The sequence below is a fragment of the Ammodytes marinus genome (assembly GCF_949987685.1).
Source record: "Ammodytes marinus genome assembly, chromosome: 4".
In the NCBI taxonomy this organism is placed as follows: domain Eukaryota; kingdom Metazoa; phylum Chordata; class Actinopteri; order Uranoscopiformes; family Ammodytidae; genus Ammodytes; species Ammodytes marinus.
In genome coordinates this window covers 16,200,828-16,217,505 of record NC_137233.1, presented here as the reverse complement: position 1 = coordinate 16,217,505, position 16,678 = coordinate 16,200,828, and the positions used below count along the sequence as shown (strand labels likewise).

At 40.1% G+C, this 16,678-nt stretch overlaps 1 protein-coding gene across 10 annotated transcripts in view; it reads left to right on the top strand.

Annotated features, from left to right (window-relative positions):
* Positions 1-5,952: 5,952 nt before the first annotated feature.
* The window catches only part of cadpsb (Ca2+-dependent activator protein for secretion b), a gene marked incomplete at both ends in the record, with an annotated part of 59,701 nt that continues 48,975 nt past the window's right edge, over positions 5,953-16,678 (top strand). For all 10 annotated transcript variants that reach the window (XM_080026690.1, XM_080026689.1, XM_080026686.1 and 7 more), the window contains one exon: positions 5,953-6,285. In XM_080026690.1, coding sequence (XP_079882816.1) covers positions 5,953-6,285 — 333 coding nt within the window. The remainder of the gene's footprint in view (positions 6,286-16,678) is intronic.

Sequence of the window (16,678 nt, the reverse complement as noted above, 5' to 3'; positions counted from 1 at the left end):
ATCTCCCGTCTGTATGCTGAAAAACTGAGGGAGGAAAATACAGCATCAGTTTTTTCCTTAGCAAAAAAAATAAAAAATACACACACACTGAGAAAATGTACTGTCCACGAGTTGATAGTGTTTTTTAGTTATTTCTTGTAGAAGAACCCCTTTGGCCTGAGGCTAATGTAGAACATGCAAAGCTACAAGCCCACTTAAAATAATAATGTTGGCTTAGTGTATGCAATATAAGTTTATAAAATATATTTTTCTAGTGTTGCCGGAAATTATAGGAAGGAAGGACCTTAAACTGAGAAATTCCCTTAAAATGAACAGAAGATGTTAATTCAGAGCAAGATTAATGTTAGAGAGGGAAAACGAAAGTATCAGATGAATCTTTTCCGTTTGTGCATTTGGCAAATAAATAAATAAACCAGGGTAGACTGTGTTATGTAAAAGGATTAGTACAGATCGGTAATTTCCCCAAAATTGGCTTCCCCTTATTCGGTTACTACCCATGTCTGTCTTAAACTCTTCTGCAACTTGTTTCTCTGCAATGCATATATCCACTAAACCTTTCGTATAACGCATATTGTGAAATGTCAGTTACCCAAGATGTAAACATGTTCTTGGTAAGAACGCTGAGCATCATGTACAGTATCTGCAGGGTGTGAAGCCCACTCCGAGATGGCTACAGTAGCTGCAATGCTGACACTGACCCTATTACATCAATCTCACATTAAAAACGCTCCCAGCATTTAAATATTTCAAAGAGCTCCGCAGCTAACTCCGGAGAAGCTCTAAACCTCTCTCTCTCTCTCTCTCCCTCTCTCTCTCTCTATCTTTCTCTCTCTCTCTCTCTCGCTCTCTCTCTCGCTCTCTCTCTCTGACTTCCAGTGTGACAAAAACCTAAAGTGCATGACTGGTGACTAAACACCAAGTTAATGTCTAAAAAGAGGAATTCAGATATGAATGATCTCAAGAGCACAGGATAAATATGTTCCTGCATAAATAATGACATTTTTCTCATGTTCCTTTCTCGATTAAGTCAAGTCAAGTTTATTTATAAACCACATATCACAACATAAGATAACAATCTGTAAAGCATACAACATCCTCACACTCTTTACAAATATACAAAGGGTAAATTAGCTTTCAGGGAAGTGATGGACACATTTTCACGCAGTTATGTACGTCGCACTGTATGCTTTACATATGCTGTCAGTGTCAAATCTCCAAGGGCAACATGACAACGTGCAAAGGACACACTCAAGAACACAAACACACACCATGTGTGCTTTTATTGGTTCTATTTGTGGGTTTCTCATTATTTCACATTTTCATAGGTGTGACGATCAATTAAGGCAGGTCCCTATAGAGTATGACGTCAATTAATAATACATTTCTAGGTCAGAGTCAAAGGAAGTTCAAATCATTAATCTCATCTCATACAGTATCTACTATGGTACATTTTAACTTGCAGTCACTTTATGTACTCCTATTTGAATGTATTGAACCTATTCCATGAACATTTCTTTGTTGTGTTTGCATTTGTAGAAAGCCAAGAAGTTGCTTTCAAATGGTCACGTGACTAAATATCACATGTCCTCTTATTTAAAAGGGACATTTCATAAAATCTCAACCTAATTAAAGGATGTTCTTGATCTTTGGTGAAAACAATTGAGTTTTCCTAATTGTCACGTTGTTGTAGATTTTTAAAAGCATTTAGTATTTTCATACTTAGTATTTTCATGTCAGAAACTGACCACACGGCTATTTTTCTGTTAATGTAGGGGCTTTACAGTAAGTGACGAACCCACCGCGGATTACAGGACAATGCCATGCTTTTAGATACTCTCATCAGTGTTGTGTTCAGTCCCTAGAAAAACAACTACCTGCCCCTCATTAAATTGTAAACAAAGTTAGAAATGGAACATAGTGGCGCATTAGGCAGCTTAAGAGAAAGATATTTCTCTCAGGAGTAAGTGTAATTCAAAATGGTGCTAAAAGTAGTTGGAATTTTCAACTCCAAATGAATGATAATAGTGCTCTTTATCTGCTGTCGGTATACAAAGACAGTTCAACTTAAAAGCTGATTTTTCTATTGTCCTCAGGTGGCAAAAAGTTGCAGGTTAAAAATGTGCATTCATGTTGGCATACACACTGAAAATACAATGTTTATTCTTAACCTTACAAACACAGAACCATATCAACAACGGCTATTTTGTAACCTTTTTGGAACATTTAGATATGTCGATGAAATTGGAACCTCAACTGGGTAGATTCGTTTTTCTGATGAAGATTATATGATATGATAAAAAATAAAGCTACATGACTGATACGAACTGGACAGTATTGAGACAAGATTGTTTTGTTTTTTAAACCTCATGAGAAGAGGGAAGAAGAAGGAAATTCCATATGAAATGAAGGCATGAATACATACCCTTCTTAAAATACAAACAAAAACAAGTCCAGCTGTTGTAACTAGTCATTTTCAATTCCACACTGGCCTTTGTGTTGCCCTAGAACATCAACATTTAATGTGTACACACACTCTGGCTAAAGTAGAGGAGCGAGGCAAAGAACATCAGTCAATTATTAATGTTTAAAAGGTTTGGAGATTTCCGTTGCTGAGTTTAGTGCAAGACCAAAGGATCTCAAGAGTGTCCAGTCACAATAGACTGAGGGGGTGTCTCTGCTGCTATCAGGAATTGGCAGTAGCCTATTGAGAGCCTAACTTGCTGAGGATTATGGGAAACACAGGCAGACTTCAAGCCGTATGCGTAAAAAAATACAGGGGGATTAATAAATGCCAAGTCAGGGCAACAGGAGATCCACTAGGGCAAAGCTAGAGATGAGGAGTCCTTGAAAGCTTGGTTACCTGAGGGGGAATTTGCTGGTCAGACACGTAAGCAACATCTGGAGTAGCAGCTAGTCAGTCCAGCTGTCAGATTGCATTTCATCTCAGAGGTAGGCAGGCCAGCTCATCCTGTGTGCATGCTGAGTTCACAGTATAAACGCTGTCAAGGTTGTGCTGGCACTGCGTACCATGATAGTGGGGGAGGTAAACACCATGCAGGGTCAGAGGGGTGCAATGAATGGTAAAAAGAAATTAGGAGCAGTATGAGGGGAAATAATCCTAACCATAATCTGTGCGTTAATGTAGAAAATCCACTGGAGTGTCATTTTTTAAAAATGTTTGACAATTACTGATGGGAGTCCAAATCCATTTCTAAGACTTTCACAATTTTAATGTATATCTTTCTTGTATAATGCATAGTACAATACAGTGTGTTTCGTTAAATGGCTTCAAACTACAGTATGTTAAATGAAAAAACCTGGGAAAAGTACTTTTATGCCAACAAAGGAAAAATGGTTGGTCTTCTGAGTTCTTGCACTGTACAGTCTAGGTTTTACGTTCTTTGATTACTTGCACAATTTAAAATGTACAGAATGACAAAGATAACAAACGAATACAGAGCAAGTAGAGGCAAAAAACCCAGTGGGCTTATTGAAGCCACCACCTAAATAATTTTAAAATGTCATAACGTTATAGAGAATAGGGGGGCAAAAAGCATATTTAAACCCTAACAGCATAATTCAGCCATGCAGTAAGTCATGACAGAGAGGGTCAGTGAGTTGGCATGCACAGTAACCCTGAATCCGAAACAGCAAAAAAGAAATTCAAGCATCCTTAATTTTATTATAATTAATTCATCTCACACCTGTATAATTGCAGGAAGGTCTTGTCAAATGTTCCCAACCTGCGGGGACAGTGAGAAACGTGAGATGAGTAACAATTATAGAAAACACATGAAGAGAAATGTTTCTGTTATGGTTACTGTATCAAATGCAACAATATTGGAAGGAAGCATCGCTTTTTGGGTTGAGCTCAAGACGTATGCAACGTGCAACAACGAGTCGTAAGCAAATATCACTTCAACAACTCAACGTTGAGAACGACAAAGATAATAAACAGAGGGAGGTGATCAGAAGGGCTCCACAAGCCCACTTCCTAAAATATATCCTCAGCAGAGGGGAATCAACAGATCAACTCTGGCATGTGCTTTAATTTGAATACTTTGGGTTGACATTATGAGGACTTATATTTTCAAGATGATAGTACGTTTGCTAGACAGACGTGTTGAAATGTTCTAAAATGTAGACCTTCTTGTAATTATACTAAAAACAAATAAGTGAACGTCTAGGATAGCGTCTGTCTTCAACACATCTTTATCAGTTTAAGTAGGTCGAAAGGGCCCCTAACAGGATTAGCGGTCAAAAAAGGAGGTGTGTCCTCCTGCATCCACACTATTCATATTTTATTTTAGTATTAGCATGTAAATGTAGTCAATTGTTGTATTCCTGTGCAATTTTCTATTATTTTCTGTACACATGACATCTATTGCATGATGTCCGTCCTGGGAGAGGGATCCCTTCATCTGTCACTCTCCCTGACATTTCTCAATTTTTTAAATCCCATATAAGGGTTTTTAATGGTAGTTTTTTTCTCAGTGGAGCTCAGGGTGTAAGGGCAGAGGGTTGTATACTATACGGAATGTGAAGCCCACTGAGGCAAATGTCTATTTTTGATATTGGGCTACACAAATAAAGCTGATTTGATATGATGTGTGTGACCTATACAGTCCCTGCTGTTCTGTTGGCCCATAGTATTATAAGAATGATTTTGTCTTGGAATGTTCAAATCCAAATCAAAGTAGCCTTTTCATTTGCACAATATGTTATCTGTCATAATAACATCTCAATTCCACCTCAGTGTTAGATTAGAAACCTGATGTCAATAAATAAGAAAATGACTTAAATGAAGACCTTTATTTTAGAGTTTAAGGCCGAAACAAAATACCGGTCTGATCCAGAATATTTTCGAGTGATAAATTAGGGTGAACATTTTTTAACCTGGTGCCTTATACCATGTGCCACGTTAGGCAGCACTGGAAGGACTCGAAAGATCCCATTTAAACATAAACATAACTTGCTATTCCTTAACAAAAAAAAATGTATTTTGTAAATTTGCATAGGTCAGGAACTCCAGTATTAGGGTATGAAATTAAGTTGTATACCAGAATACTTCTAACGATATCCTAAAACATAAATCTGTAGGCTACTTATAAGAGGAAAAGCTTGTGTGACTGGATCGTAATGCGTTTTCCTGACCGGCGACAGTAGCACATGCTGCAACAATCAATTTCTGGACCAGAAGCCTATCGCGAGCTGTTTTAATGGCTACCCCACCCTTCAACAACACAGCTCACGTCACATCGCGGGGGAGCCATTCTGAACAGTTCACACCTACGAATCTGCATCCCGTGCGCAGCCCATGGACGGAATTAATGTTCCCCATTTCAGTGACAATATCAGAGAAGTCATGTGGCAGCCATCTTAGGTGTACCACTGCAGAACTTGAGGACGAGGATATAGGACGGGTAGAGGGTAGAGGCGCATCCTCCACTCTCTGTTCTCTGTCCAGGACCATGGCCAGCTCCCCGCGCCTGCGTCCCCGCTTGGCAGGCAGGGAGAGGCCATCGCCCGCTTTCGCCGAGAATGAAAGCCACTCTCCTTCCCCTTATCCGTGCACTTAAACACCCCCCCCACCCCCCACACACACACACACACCCTCTCCGCCCGTTCCTTTCTCTCCTCCTCCTCTCATATCCGCAGCAGTGACTGGCCAATAAAACACAGAAAAAAAACGTAAGCATCGACGAGTGCTCGGCGCAGGCGGAGAAAGCTCGGTGTGAAGGAGACTAAACCTATTCCAGCACCACTCGTACTGCTGATATCTCCCTCAGCGAGCGAGTACAACCAGGGCCAATCCCTTTCTTTAACTTTGGGCATAATCTACATTAAATCTACATGAAATCGAGGCAAGGATAAGACAACGGATTTGGAAGAAAGAAAGAAAAACCTCCTTTAGTAGGTTAGGGTATAGGGACGCATCGCCTCTAGAACAAGATGTTGGATCCGTCGTCCAGCGAGGAGGAATCAGATGGGCAGGTGGAGGAGGAAAGCAAAGAGGCGATGGCACCTCAGGCCGGATCTCGCATCTCTCCGAGCAGGACCAGCGAGAGCTCGGGTGGACTTGCACCCAGCAGCAGCCGTAGCAGTGCCCGTCCAACCAGCCCGAGCCCGTCAGCCGCCAGCGAGGAGAAAGAGGATCATGAGAAGCTGCAGAGGGATGAAGACGACCGCAAGAAGAAGCTGCAGTTGTATGTTTTTGTGATGCGATGCGTCGCTTACCCATTCAATGCAAAACAGCCCACAGATATGGCAAGGCGACAGCAGAAGGTAAGGGCCTTCGGTGCAAAGGCATAATTAATAGCCACATGCTGACGAAATGCTCCCCCCCCCCCCCCCCGCATATCGCAGATGTTGTCATTGATGACCTACATAAGGTATAACACAAAGTGGTTTTGGTCACTATAGGCCCATCCGATAGCACCGGCAGGATACAGCACCGTCCCACTCAACGCATGTAAGGTTTGTTTAGTTTTTTTAAGCAAAATGTTATAAATCCTCGGAGCATGACAGGAGCACATAAAGGCGCTTTGAGTAGGGTAGTGAAAGGACACATGGCGCTGCAGACCATGTTCCTTCACACACACACACACACACACACACACACACACACACACACACACACACACACACACACACACACACACACACACACACACACACACACACACACAGACACACACACACACACACACACACACACACACACACACACACACACACACACATAGTCCCAGCTAGCCCATTAAATGAAAGGGCGTTCAATAGATGGTTGGACGGTGATTTGAAAACAGGACTGCTTCATTGTCCTTGTTGGCCTACATCTCACCAAAGTCATGCTTTCCATTAGATATGCAGCTCCTTATGGCTCTATCTACATCCTGCAATCCAATTCCAACCCGCTTGCGCCATCACTTATCCCGTCAATTTGGCCTCCCAAGGTGACTTCTAGGCACAGACCTCTTGAGAAGGATTGCTTAATAGCCTCTCGCCTTTGCCAATCCTCTCGATGGATTACAATTCATTAATTGTATTACAAATGTCCACACATTGGAATTTATTGCATACCATTTACAACAATAGGTCCAGTTTATGAGTAACTATGAGGGACAAGGCCCACATCCTGGTTTCATGTTGCTGCTGTGATACTCCTTTGATGTTGAAGCCAGTTTTGGGTCATGGTGTCCTTACTGACAAAGTCACCGTGTAGGGGCCCTACTGCACTAAAAGGAAGGTTGAAGTGATTTTTTAGTCGGGAAAACGGCTCCAGTTTTATTCCTCTTGATTTGTTCATTTGTCTGTCACACCAGAATTAGACCACTGACATGTGTACTCCAAGGCTGGGTTGTCAGTTTTATGTTGTATGCAAATTAAGGTACGTTACAATGTATTATGTTAGGCTACCTTTATTCCATGAGAACATTGATTGTCACATGGCTCAATGAGACTGTAGTAGCAGTTTCTTGTAGCTCTCCTCACAAGTTAGAAATTGCATTTACAGTAGTGTGGTCCGCGTACCTGCTGAAGGTTCAAGCAGCTCAGTTACTCAATGGGCCATTGTCTATCACTCAAGCGAGGTAACACTGTAAACAATACTATTGAAATTGCTCTTAAGAGTGTTGTTTTTAACCTTCAGACTTCCTTTGGACACAGTTGAAGCCATAAGGTCAGAATTTTCTGCTGACTCATGCACAAGTGCATGTGGGAGGCATTAACCACAGCGTTTCTATCCATTTGTTTGTTTGGAGTCCCGTCTCAGCTAAGGTAACTGATAGTCTAATGTATACTTAGTAATGCACTCTCATATCTGGTATTAGGCAGCTGCAAGCCCTTGCTGTGGGTGAGTGAATATCTGGACAAGCAACCCAATGTTGTGTAACACCAGGAAATTTAAAGGTATCTGTCTGCCTACGGTCTGCCGCTAGACCATGAGTTGGTCCAATTTTGTGTCCTTTGGCTTAAACCAACCAATTCAGAAAAATTATACACCTTGAGCAATTGGCAACGCAATTGCTCTTAATTTATTTGCTTGCTTGAATGACGCTGAAGGTGGACGCTGAATTATAAGGAGAAATGTAACACTGCAGAGCACTTAAATGTTAGTTTTACACTTAGGAGTAAGATTACTTCCTAGAAGGCAGGTGCATTTTTTGTTTTAAGGCATTGTGCAGTATAGTCATAATTTTTGTCTCATTTAATTATATTTAGTTATATATTGTTGGTTATTGATCCCTCTCTTCTGTGAGCTTTAAATGTGGCTTCCTCCGACGTCCGTAAACAATCATTTATTAGGTAAATTCCTTACAGCGCTGGCCACACAATCTAATATGCAGCTTATTACAATTTTGGCTATTGTAGATTAGTCACAGAAATATGATGAAGCAATTTCTGTAATGAAAAGACTTAAAGGCCTCAGCAAAACATGTGGAGCAGCTCCATGATAATCCGTTATTAGAAGCTCTGGCACACAAACTGCAGTGATGGGCTATTACTGAGGAACAGGCTAGGCTGCAGAGCATGCAAGCTCCACTGCTGATTCTTGAAGTGTATTTCTATAACCTTGTGAAAGGGTAACACAATAGGGAAGCAAAAGGCAGTCGCTTTCCTTTTGAGGGACGAGAAAGATATTCTCTTATTCAGTCTTGAATCATACCTTCACAAGTTGCAAAGGCCTACTGTACAAATGTTGATCATTCATGTGTGCATATTCAACTGGTGACTCGTGTGCTTGCATGCAAGGCTGATTATCTTGGGACACACTTACACTAATGCCCCCCTCCCTATTTATGTTCTTAGTAAATTATTGAGGTTATTGACAGAGATTGTATTGGTGTAACTTGTAGAATTTTGGCATCATTTTGGTTTGACCTCAAAGACAATATCCTGCTTTAACTTATGGCAATACTACTGTTAGCAAATATGACTTCAACATAACTAAAAGGACAAAACACATTTTGTTATGTTTTTCTGTAGATTGCTATGTTGTTCTGTCTGTTGTTCGGTCTGTTGGGAGGTTGTTCAGATCCCTACCTTGGTCAAGTCTTAGATATCTCTACAGACTTTCATGTTCCCCAAAGAATGAAGCCTATGACTCTGGTGAACCCCTGACCTCATCTAACACCACCAGCAGTTCAAAACGTCCACTCATCCAATGAAATATCTCAACATCTAGTGGATAAAATGGCACAAGATTTTTCATAGTTACAAGATAATGAATGCTAATTGCTTTGGTGTTCCTCTCTGATTTTCTTCCATTTCCTCAAATTCATTATTAATTTCACATTTGTGTTTTTTTGTGAAATGCCTCAGCAACTATTGAATGAATTGCCATGAAATTGGGTACAGACATTCATGGCCCTGCACTATATAATATGGTCAAGGTGGTACACATGAAACCTGCTGAACATCACATGATAGCATTGTCCACAAACATTAGCTCAAAGCCCTGCTGTTCTAAACAACAGCCACACTAAGTTGCTATTGTGGTCATAGACTCTTAGTCGTCTCGTAATAAGCAAAACTAAACAGACAAATTAAAAAGCTCTTATATTCATCTTTTACGCGGATTCAAATCATAAGTGGATGCTCTCATGCAGTCAAATGGAATCAAACATTAGAAGTCGAGCAAGAAATTGAGGATCCAAATTCTTTTTATTGACCCAATCAACTCACCTGCCAGCAGGCAATGATAATAATGCGCCCCTTGGCTCAGCATTCTTTGATGCTATACAGTAGATCATTGGTACTCTGAGGGAGAGTTCCAAATCCGTGGTATTCGGATATATTAGCTAATTAGGTGTTTAGTACTGAGCCTGCCGAAGGATTCTGAGTGTCCTTTTGTGAACAGGTTTCACATGGTCTGGGTTTCCTGCCCGGTTCTTACATTTTGAACACAACCACCTTGAACCACCATGTATATATTAAAAACTGTTGAACTTAGTGATGACACACCTGCCCATACCGAAAATGGATGGTGCTTGTGCTGGTATAAGTGACAATTCCTCTTATTTTCTTTTCATGTAGAGACAATATAGCCTGGTCTTACCAGACCATCATACTTAATTTAATTTGTACAGAATGGTCTGGAATCGCTCAATTGACAAACGTTAACTCACTTGAAGGTGGGTGTCTGTTGAAGGTTAAAACTATTGGATCTGCCCAGTGCCACTCTGGATCTGCCAACCAATCACATAACGTTTGGTCGTGACGTATGTCATGCGCTGGCTTCTGACTGAAGGACGACCTCAATGTCATTGTTCTCAGCCACTCCCTCTGTTCACTGATTGGACCGGCAAAAATTTGGCGGAGAAAACCCACTAATATACCGCAGGCCCAGACTGACTACTGAAGGAAAATAAAAATTGAGCGGAAGTAGGTAGGCGGGCAGTGCCAGGCTAGAGACAATATACATTTAAATGTGAATGAAAGTTAACTGTAAATGTATCTTTTGGCTTATCAGCAAAAGCAATATGACACAAAAGCTTTTTTGCGGAGCTCAGCAAGACGTTGGCAAAGACAATCACAGTTTGACAGAATAGTCATACATGGACATGGTTATTTAATCTTTCCTGACCTGATGACTTATACATTTGTTTAGTGGATGGACATGATAACAGTATATGACAATGATTTATGTAACTGGCATTTGAGCTGGTGGATAAAAGGACAGATAACACTGTGACACAGGGATGGAAACCGAGGGGGCTGAGGGAGAGAGTCAGATGAAACTGGCATCATTGGAAGAGGCATGAGTAAAATGAGTAACATTAAAAAGAACACACTCCTGCTGTACTTAAAGCAGCTCCGAGTAACATTTAAAATCTTTTAAACAGCCTCATGTTTCCTCTCATAATCATAAATGACCTTTAACAGCAAACGAGACAATCAGTGCAAAGAAAGACGTTTTTATATAGTTTTTATTACTGCGTTTGGTCTGGTCGCACACCCAGTCCGATTTTCGGTTCACGCGTGCATGCTCTATGGTCACATATCCGTATTGGTCGCAGATTTCAGTGTGGCGCAGTGGCAGCAACGCGATTTGAGAAGCCTATCCCTCCAGGTGAGGGAAGGGGAGCGGGAGCCTTGTTTGAGACAGTTGTTTGTCGTCAAAATAACTGATAACGGGGCTGAACCATCAAAGAAAAAAATAAAATACAATGAAGAAAAGCTAAAAGGGAGAGATAGGCGGGCGGGAGGGCGTTGCCAAGCAACGTATACACAATTTCACGGGAGCGAAGTGCAGTGTTTACTCCTAAATGAATGAGCGGTAGCCTACTAAAACAAAGTTTACTTTGCCTCACCAGCATCATCAGATGACCATTATTCATCTGAAATAGTCATTATTTACAACAACATAAGCACATTACCTCATTGTGATCCATACTAACTGCCGTCTCTCGTTCATTCGCTTTGTGTGAGGACACGTAATCTTTCAGCTCCTTGAGAGTAGTTAGGTGACACTGCATCAACTCATTGCAATCAGGTGTGTGTAGCACTGACTGGCATTAGTTGATGCAGTGTCACTAACCACTCTCACGGAGCCGAAAAGAGTCCGGTGCCCTCACACTTTCAACACACGGACATGCACTATATTGCTTCCTGATCATTTGAATCTCGCACGCCCGGCACGAGCTAGAAAACAGCTTCACGACAGCTGGCGTCGTAAAAATACTACCGCTTTTGTCCAAAGGGGCCGCCAACGTGCCATGTTACTCGTAGTGGCTCTAAGGCAGGGGTGTCAAACTCATTTTGGTTCGAGGGCCACATACAGTCTCGCTGATCTCAAGTGGGCCGGACCAGTAAAATAATGGCAAAATAACGTACATATGTCAAATCCAAATCTTTAGCTTTGTTTTTCAGTTATATGCTTTATAACTCAGCCTACATATGTAACCTACATTATCACGGATCACAAGGGATCTCTGTAGCCCCCAGGAAATGTCTTAGTAAAAAATGAATACCATGTAGGAGATCATACGTTGTTTTCCCTTTCTACCCGATACTGTACATCTTCGAAATTAGGGCAATTACATGCAGAGCGCCGCAGCAAAAATTTTGGGGGTATTTTGCTCAAAGATGCCAATACGCACTAATTAAATAAACAACTGTTTATTTGAATACACAAATACAACAGGCACTGACCTTACAGTTGTCCAATTTTGTTTACTATATGTACAGGGACACATTTTGTGCAAACATGCAGACAGTACAAAATACAATTAAATAAAAGTGCAACTTCTACTGTTTTGATTTATTTTTAAATACAGAGGTTATTTGTTGTTTTGGAATACGTTTTTCCCAATTTAATTTAATTTTAATTTAACTTACTTTTTTTTTAATGCTCAGAAATGAGTGCTCTACAAGTCGCGGGCCGGATGTTTGACACCACTGCCTTAGACACTTGACACAATCAATCATCAATATTAGCATGCTATTTGGCCACATATATTGGCCTATTTACAGCCCTCAGGAAACTCAGATGCAAGTTCATCAATTCATGGCTTAAAATCCTGAGCTGTAGAACTTTCAGCAGACATTCCTAGCTGTAAGCCACGTAAGTTTCCTAACAGTTGGGAGCGTATGCGACGTGCGGATATGGCACAGGCTCCATGAAAAAAAAAAAAAATTATTATTATTATTTTTTTTTTTCAGAATTAATTCAAATCGGCCGAATTGATTCGCGGGCCACATCAAAACGTGTCGCGGGCCAGATCCTTGAGTTTGACACATGTGCTCTAAGGGATCATATTGATTTTCATTAGTGATCAATATTTTTTCAATGGATTTATAAATCATAATGTGTGAAGACTGTTTTTCTTGAACACAATTAGAAGTCATTTAGCAATTGTATATGTGATCATCAAACACATATAATAAATAGGTGAAACTGTCTGAGCTTATTATGTTCATGAAACCAACTTAAGAGAGCAAATGGAGTATGGAAGGATGGCATTTGCATAATTTGCATCATTATGTAAGATCTTTAAATGGTGTTCTGCCTATCAAAAAAGGCATCTTTTAACAATGAAAGAATCTTCATAGTCAGTTTTAAATTCAAGCATTGAGTCGATAATAAAAGATGTCTCATTAACTTAAAAGCTGCTGCTAAGGAATGTTGGTCTCTCCTGTAAAGTATCAGCAGTTTCGGTATGTTTTAGCAACACTGGTGCTGAAGAATATGCGTTCCACAATGGTATATACAGTAGATATATGAAAGTGGATTTCAAATGGAGTGACAACTGAAAAGCATCAGGAAAAAAAGCCACTAACCTACAGTCTGTGCAACCTGGTAACAAACCACCGCTTCACAAATTAAACGTCTCCTGTCTGAATATAACCAGGATAACATTTCATTCGCTAGAATATTACAACTTTTTGAGAATTTTTGAAGGAAGAAATCTTATGCATTTGAATAATCCAGTCGTGTGACCTGATATTTGTACACAGGGCAATTGTGTCCTCTGATAAAAATAGCTACAGAAATGCAAATTTCGCACTGCAAAAGTGTTTGCATGTGAATATACAGTGGCACAGAGTAAGGTGTTATTCCTCATAAGGGGCCAATGTGTGTCCAAAATCTCACGCAATGATGTTTGTCTCCTCCAACGGTTCTCCCTCAGACGACAGCATGCACTTGTTCATTATACTAGGACCTATGTTTCTTTGCTAAGCCTATCATGGCTGCCTTCCAACGCAGCATTTTAATTTGGGTTGACGAATGCTAGCTAGTGTTTGTTCAATCAACCCATGTATTCTCAAAGACACAGTTGGACATGAAGCAGAATTGTGTATATTTAACATGCCCTCATAATGGCATTATTCATTGCTACATAAGATATATTCCCTGCTCCCAATACTACACTTGTCTCGCATTCAGAAAAAAATGGGAAAACTGCAGGTGTTATTTTGAAAATGGACTAATTTAAGACACTAGTAGCCCTGCGGTTGCAACCCTGTCTCATCAAAATTACATTCCGAGAGAACTGTTCGGCATTCTCAATTACGTTTGTCTAACAAACGTATTTTGTCCGTGATTACGTTTTATTGAACATATTGCAAATAGGGGTTGGTGACGGGAGACGGGCGATTTATACCTGCAAAACCTTCCAGATAGTGTGTTTAAAACATCTCTCTTTAACAAGATAAACATTTGACATTAACTTTCTTATATTGTTATACTTTTTATTGAAATTCAAAGATTCTTACTAAACTCACAAAAAGTATAACTGGGACTGAATTATTTACATTTTTAATTAATCTGCTGATGATTCTCAGCAAGTTCACTACTTGTAGGCTACTTTATATGCTGAGTATGAGCACAAAAAGCATTCAGGGAGGTATTTGTCACATGTATTAATTCAACAACGAGTTTCTTGGTATACAGTATATTTGGAACATTATAAAATAGGTCATACATTGCTCCTTGCTAAGTGTTGTGGTAAATTTAAATGCATTTAATTTTAAGTAATCAAATCAATGCAATCAAAATCAGGCAGAGCAAACCAGCAAGTTTTCGTATGTGATTTTAGTGAACTATACAGCTCTTATAATGCAATGGAATATATGTCCTTTATTTTAATGTGTTGAACCAAATGTATGCAAAGTGTCCATTGATGTTATCCTCCCTATATCACACAGGTTCACAGGCCCTTGTAACACTTATGTTTTATCTAGGTAATCGCTTTATTTTCTGCTCGGTTACTCAATGAGCATAATGAGGAACCAGCTCAGCTGTATGGCTCCTGCCAGTGAGTTGGTGGTTTGATTATGGATGACATGTTACAAGAAGGGGCTTAGCTGGTTGTGAACACAGTGTTCTCCTGTATATATCAGCAGTGGCACAGCTACTGAATATGACAACAGTGTGAAGACTGGTTATATAGAGCCAGAGCTCCCCTGTTTTATCCCTGTTTGCCGCGTGACAGGCTCTGTCTGCAGAGTATACACCTGGCTGTTTACTAACCCAGCAGAGTAGTATTTACCCACACAAGGCTTTGCGTTCAGAACAAAGCTATGCGAGCATGTCTAGTTGAGGATAATAGCTTGTGCATCTGTCTTTGTATAGTTGTAGTTTTGTGGCCACAGTCACTACATGATGCTGGTGATTTGGTTTTGATGAGGCCTGCTGCTGGTAGATTTTGTGCAGCTGTCATTAAGTCCTTGCTCCCGTACTCATGTTTGCTATTTACTCAGATGTGGGGCCGCTCTTGTCAGCTGCAACATGACTGAAATATGCTTTGTCTGGCAAGAGGATTCAACGATAGCATGTTTGCTGCATTGTTTGGCAGCTCTTTTCTGAGCAAACATAATGAGAACAATAAAGAACTTTTAGTTTGCATTATATCCATTCATCATCACTTTTGCACATTTGATCTTGTGAAAGTAAAGTTTACCCTCCTCTTTAGGTTGGCGGACTATACCAATGTTGATGATTAGTCTCTTGATTTTAGATGTACTGTATTTGTGGCCTCAATCCTTAGACTATCATGTATAATTTTGGTCTATGTTTTATGAATCTACAACAAGTTTACCACTTCCCACCCTTGAAACTTCAAATCTGCGGTATTTTAACTTTCTTGCAAATCACCTAACTTCCCAATTCAAAGTTATGTAACTGCTATAGGACTCTTAAGTGTGAGTCAGCAAAGCAGCAAAGGCTTAAATGCGCTGAACTACACCAGCTACAGTATACTGCATTCAATTAGCTAATTACTCCACCCATCACAAGCGCTGAGTGGACAGCTGCTATGTGGTCTACCCCACAAGCCATGCAGACTTAAAACTTCAAATAGAAAAATATTAACATATTCTTAATTATTGTATATAATGTATTGTATGTTCACTCAGTATTTAGACACACGCATGGGTGCACACACACACACACACACACACACACACACACACACACACACACACACACACACACACACGTATATTCAACTAGTTAGTTGAAGTGTAAGTGATATAGACTACAGGAAAAAAAATATAATTGATCATAAAACCAATTTTGAATGAAAGATTCATAGATAATTCAATGTTTCACAGTGACTCAAATATTGTATCAGTATAAACTCAAATCCATAATAATTTTGAACTGTAATGAAGTCACTGTGAATCAGGCTAATGCAATGTGAATATCCCCTCACATTGATATGTGAAGGGTGATTAATGATGCTGCCTGCTTCATTGCAAGCCTATGAATCATTGTGTAACGCTGCAATCTTGAGCCACAGAGAGAGAATCAATAAGATCAAAGCAAGAAAGTATGTCTAGGGAGTCTGGCCATACTGATGAAAATGGAGGCATTTTCTTTCATCTATCAATTTGGTTACTCATCAGCGGACTTGTCCAATCAGCAATGAAGTAAAAGAGCATGTAGAACTAAAAGTCATAAACACTTTATGCAGCCGCACTATTCTTTGCTGAACACGTTTCACCGGGTTTACTTCTGTGTACCTCAGTTTACTTCTGTTCCTAATACGTTTTTCTTCAATTGTTTGCTGAAAAAAACTTTCAGATAATTTATTGTACTATGCTGATGTTCAGCTAATCTCACAATGGCCTATTTTTTTAAAAGAGCTGCAGCTCCCCTCGTAAATATACAATCTTTGAGCTCCCCCCGCCCCCTGTCCGGAAGCGAAGCCAGATACGCCTCGCCCTCTGT